General features: G+C 38.1%; 1 protein-coding gene and 1 pseudogene across 1 annotated transcript; both read right to left on the reverse strand.

Moving 5' to 3' along the window:
* Positions 1-6: 6 nt before the first annotated feature.
* On the reverse strand, positions 7-722 carry LOC124891158 (the record flags this gene model as incomplete). Its single annotated transcript, XM_047402964.1, has 1 exon — positions 7-722. A coding segment is annotated over exon 1 (420 nt), but the record flags the coding sequence as incomplete, so codon positions are not given.
* On the reverse strand, positions 722-2788 carry LOC124891157 (annotated as a pseudogene).
* Between the last annotated feature and the right edge of the window lie 288 nt (positions 2789-3076).

Below are 3076 nucleotides of genomic sequence, written 5' to 3' on the forward strand. Positions count from 1 at the left end.
TTCTCCATGACATGCATCAGCCATCAGCTTCAGCACCTCAAGGTTAGGCAATTCAGCTATGATGTCCAAGCACGACCAACTTAGAAAAGTTCTTTTCAACTTCAACTTCTTGAGCGTTGCTGGGAAAGCTTTTTCACTTGCTGGAATAAGCCTATTATGCAAATATAGTAAACTTAATGTTTCAAGTTGATGCACATTGTTGAAAAGTCCTGCGTCCCGGAAACATCCATAGTCATTCTCATCTTGTACGATTCCTAATTTTTTGACATGTTGAATCCCCAAAATAACCTCCTTCGTGCAACAACGTGCAGACAAGTAAGCAATAGTTTGTAAGTTTGAAAAATCCAAGTGCCTTATTTTGTCAACAGATTCACTTGGGCAATCTGGCAAATAAAATCTGGGCAGTTTGAGATGCCTCAATTGCATTAGTCCCCAAATTTCCTCAGGAAAAGTTATTTTAACTATTCGACTAGGCCCATGAACAATGAATGTCTGCACCTCTTGAACAATGAATGTCTGCAGATTCCATAACCTACAAATTTCTGGAGGTATGTCTAAATTCTCACGGCATTGCAATGATAGGTACCTCAACCAGATGAGGCTTAGTATCTGTAGAGGGAAATTATAAATCTCTATGTGTCTCAACTCCAAGACTTTGAGTAATTTGAAATGAATAAGCTCTGATTTGAGAACACGAGAAAGAAATGAAAGATGAAACGAGAAAATAGAACGGGTTCATTTAGACAGATTGTTGTTGTCATGATCTCTCAACTGACGATGTACAGGGGTAAGAAGAGCCCTATAAAGACCATAGGGACAATAATTAATTTCATCACCAGTCACGCGTTTAAAGGGCTGCAATTTTTGCATACTGAGATTTCCACATTTTGATACGCCAAGCACAATGTCGTTCATAATAAAAATGTTCTCCCTTTGAAGTTCTGTCACGCACAGGTCATATATTAGATCATGAACCTTACATGATCTAATTTTTGTTCCATCTAGACTTTTATTGCAGACGAGAACTAGACATCTATCGACAAGCTCTTGCAAACACTTCTCAGCCTCTCCTTCCAAATCATTTTCCAACTTCAGGAACCCCTCATCCATCCATGATCTCATCAAATTCTTCACTGGAATCTCACTGTCTTCTGGAAAAATCCCAAAATGCAGAAGACATGCTTTTAGATTGCTAGTCAAGTGATTGTAACTCAACCCAAGCACACGTGAACAACGTTCATCAGGATCATTTGTGACAAGTAACTTGACATCTTTTGCAACACTTCTCCAGTCTTCTATTGCCCTTTTGGATTTGAGAAGCCCAGCAACTACGGCAATAGTTAATGGTAACCCGTGACATTCATCTGCGATTTGCTTTCCAACGGTCTCGAACTCATATGGTAATGCTTCACTTGAAAAGGCTACACTTTTGAAAAGACTCCAGCTCTCATCCAGGCCCATTGAATCCATCTGCAAAGAAAGATTCTTTGTTTCGGTGTTACGGGTCGTCAATAATATTCCATTCCCCTTGTTTTCACATGGAAAACATAGTCTCACGGTATCCCATGCTTCAGTTTTCCACATGTCATCCAATACAATTAAATATCTCTTACCTTTTAAACTCTTTTGTAACATGTCTGCCAGCTCTGTCTCACTGCCCGTGAAACTTTGTCAACCTTTGTTGAACGCAGAAGGCTCAACAAGATTTCCTTTACATTTTGTTGTTGAGAAACAGTATCCCAGGCACAAACATCAAAATGAGAATGAATGCACACATCGTTGTAAACTTCGTTCGCTAAGGTTGTTTTACCTATGCCACCCATCCCGACAATCGGGATGACTTTGGGTTCACCAGAGTAGCTTCTTGTAAGATCTTCTACCAACCGTTTCCTTTGATCATCATGTCCAACCATACTGTTCTCAACATTTGTGTATTCCTTTGATGTTTTGTTGAACCATTGAAAAATATTTAACTACTGAAAAATCGTGAAGCACTGAAAATTCTTGAACCATTGAAAATTCATCGCGTTCCTTTTATCTTGAATCTTTGTTGACTCTTTCCAGATACTATCAATATCCTTTGCTGCTTGTTGCAGTCTATCAGAAAGCCTCTCATGTGCCTTTACTCTCAGATCTTCATCATTTGACAATACAACTTCAGTTACGCCTAGTTGAATTGTTTGTTCAACAGTATTTGCAACTTCTTTTACCTGTACTTCCAAATCTGTCAGTTCCCCAGAAATATTGTTTTTCTCAAAGTTCTTGACAACTACTTCCAGGGAACTAATCTTTTCATGAAGAGCAGAAAAATCTTCACTGTGATTGCAGGTGAGAGATTGCATTGGTGAATTGCATGTCAAGAGCGATTCTACTGTTCTCATAAGAGAAGCCACATTTGCATGAGCCATATCTACTGTATTCTCGTTTTTGTCCTTTGTGACTATGACCTGAAACCTGCAGGGTTGCAAGAAGTCAGTGGTATTATAGATAACATGATACGAAGATTGGCAAAAAAGGCCGGCATAAACTAAACAAGATCAGGCGATTTATTAGTCTGTTTCATGTTCAGGTCAGTTATGTTACAACAGATGATTGTGCACTTTGATTGTATAATCTATTAATCTCTTAACTCTTTGGATTTGGTAAAATATTAGGGAAATAATAATATTTAACAGCGCCTAGGACATATAATTACCGGTTACTAATAGACACATATAAAAAGTTCTGTGAAAATCACTTAACTATTTCATCCGATACTCAGACAGGCTCAGTCAATAACAAAAGCACTCGACTGGAAAAGCAGTAATAGCAGATCGACCACGTGGTTGATTGTGATCGAGTTTGATGAAAAGCAGTAATAGCAGATCGACCACGTGGTTGATTGTGATCGAGTTTGATGATTATTTTATACAATGAGACAACCACTTAGCTTTGTAGTGTCTAGGAGTCTTTATGTTTTTGCTCTGATTCCATTATTTCGAGCCACATCTCAACATTTAACTCTTATTAAATGATCTTATGACTCTGGTGATGTACTTGATTATGGTTTCAGTTATTGATTTGGTTAATACTTTGA

The sequence above is a fragment of the Capsicum annuum genome, unplaced genomic scaffold (assembly GCF_002878395.1).
Source record: "Capsicum annuum cultivar UCD-10X-F1 unplaced genomic scaffold, UCD10Xv1.1 ctg31536, whole genome shotgun sequence".
Taxonomy (NCBI): domain Eukaryota; kingdom Viridiplantae; phylum Streptophyta; class Magnoliopsida; order Solanales; family Solanaceae; genus Capsicum; species Capsicum annuum.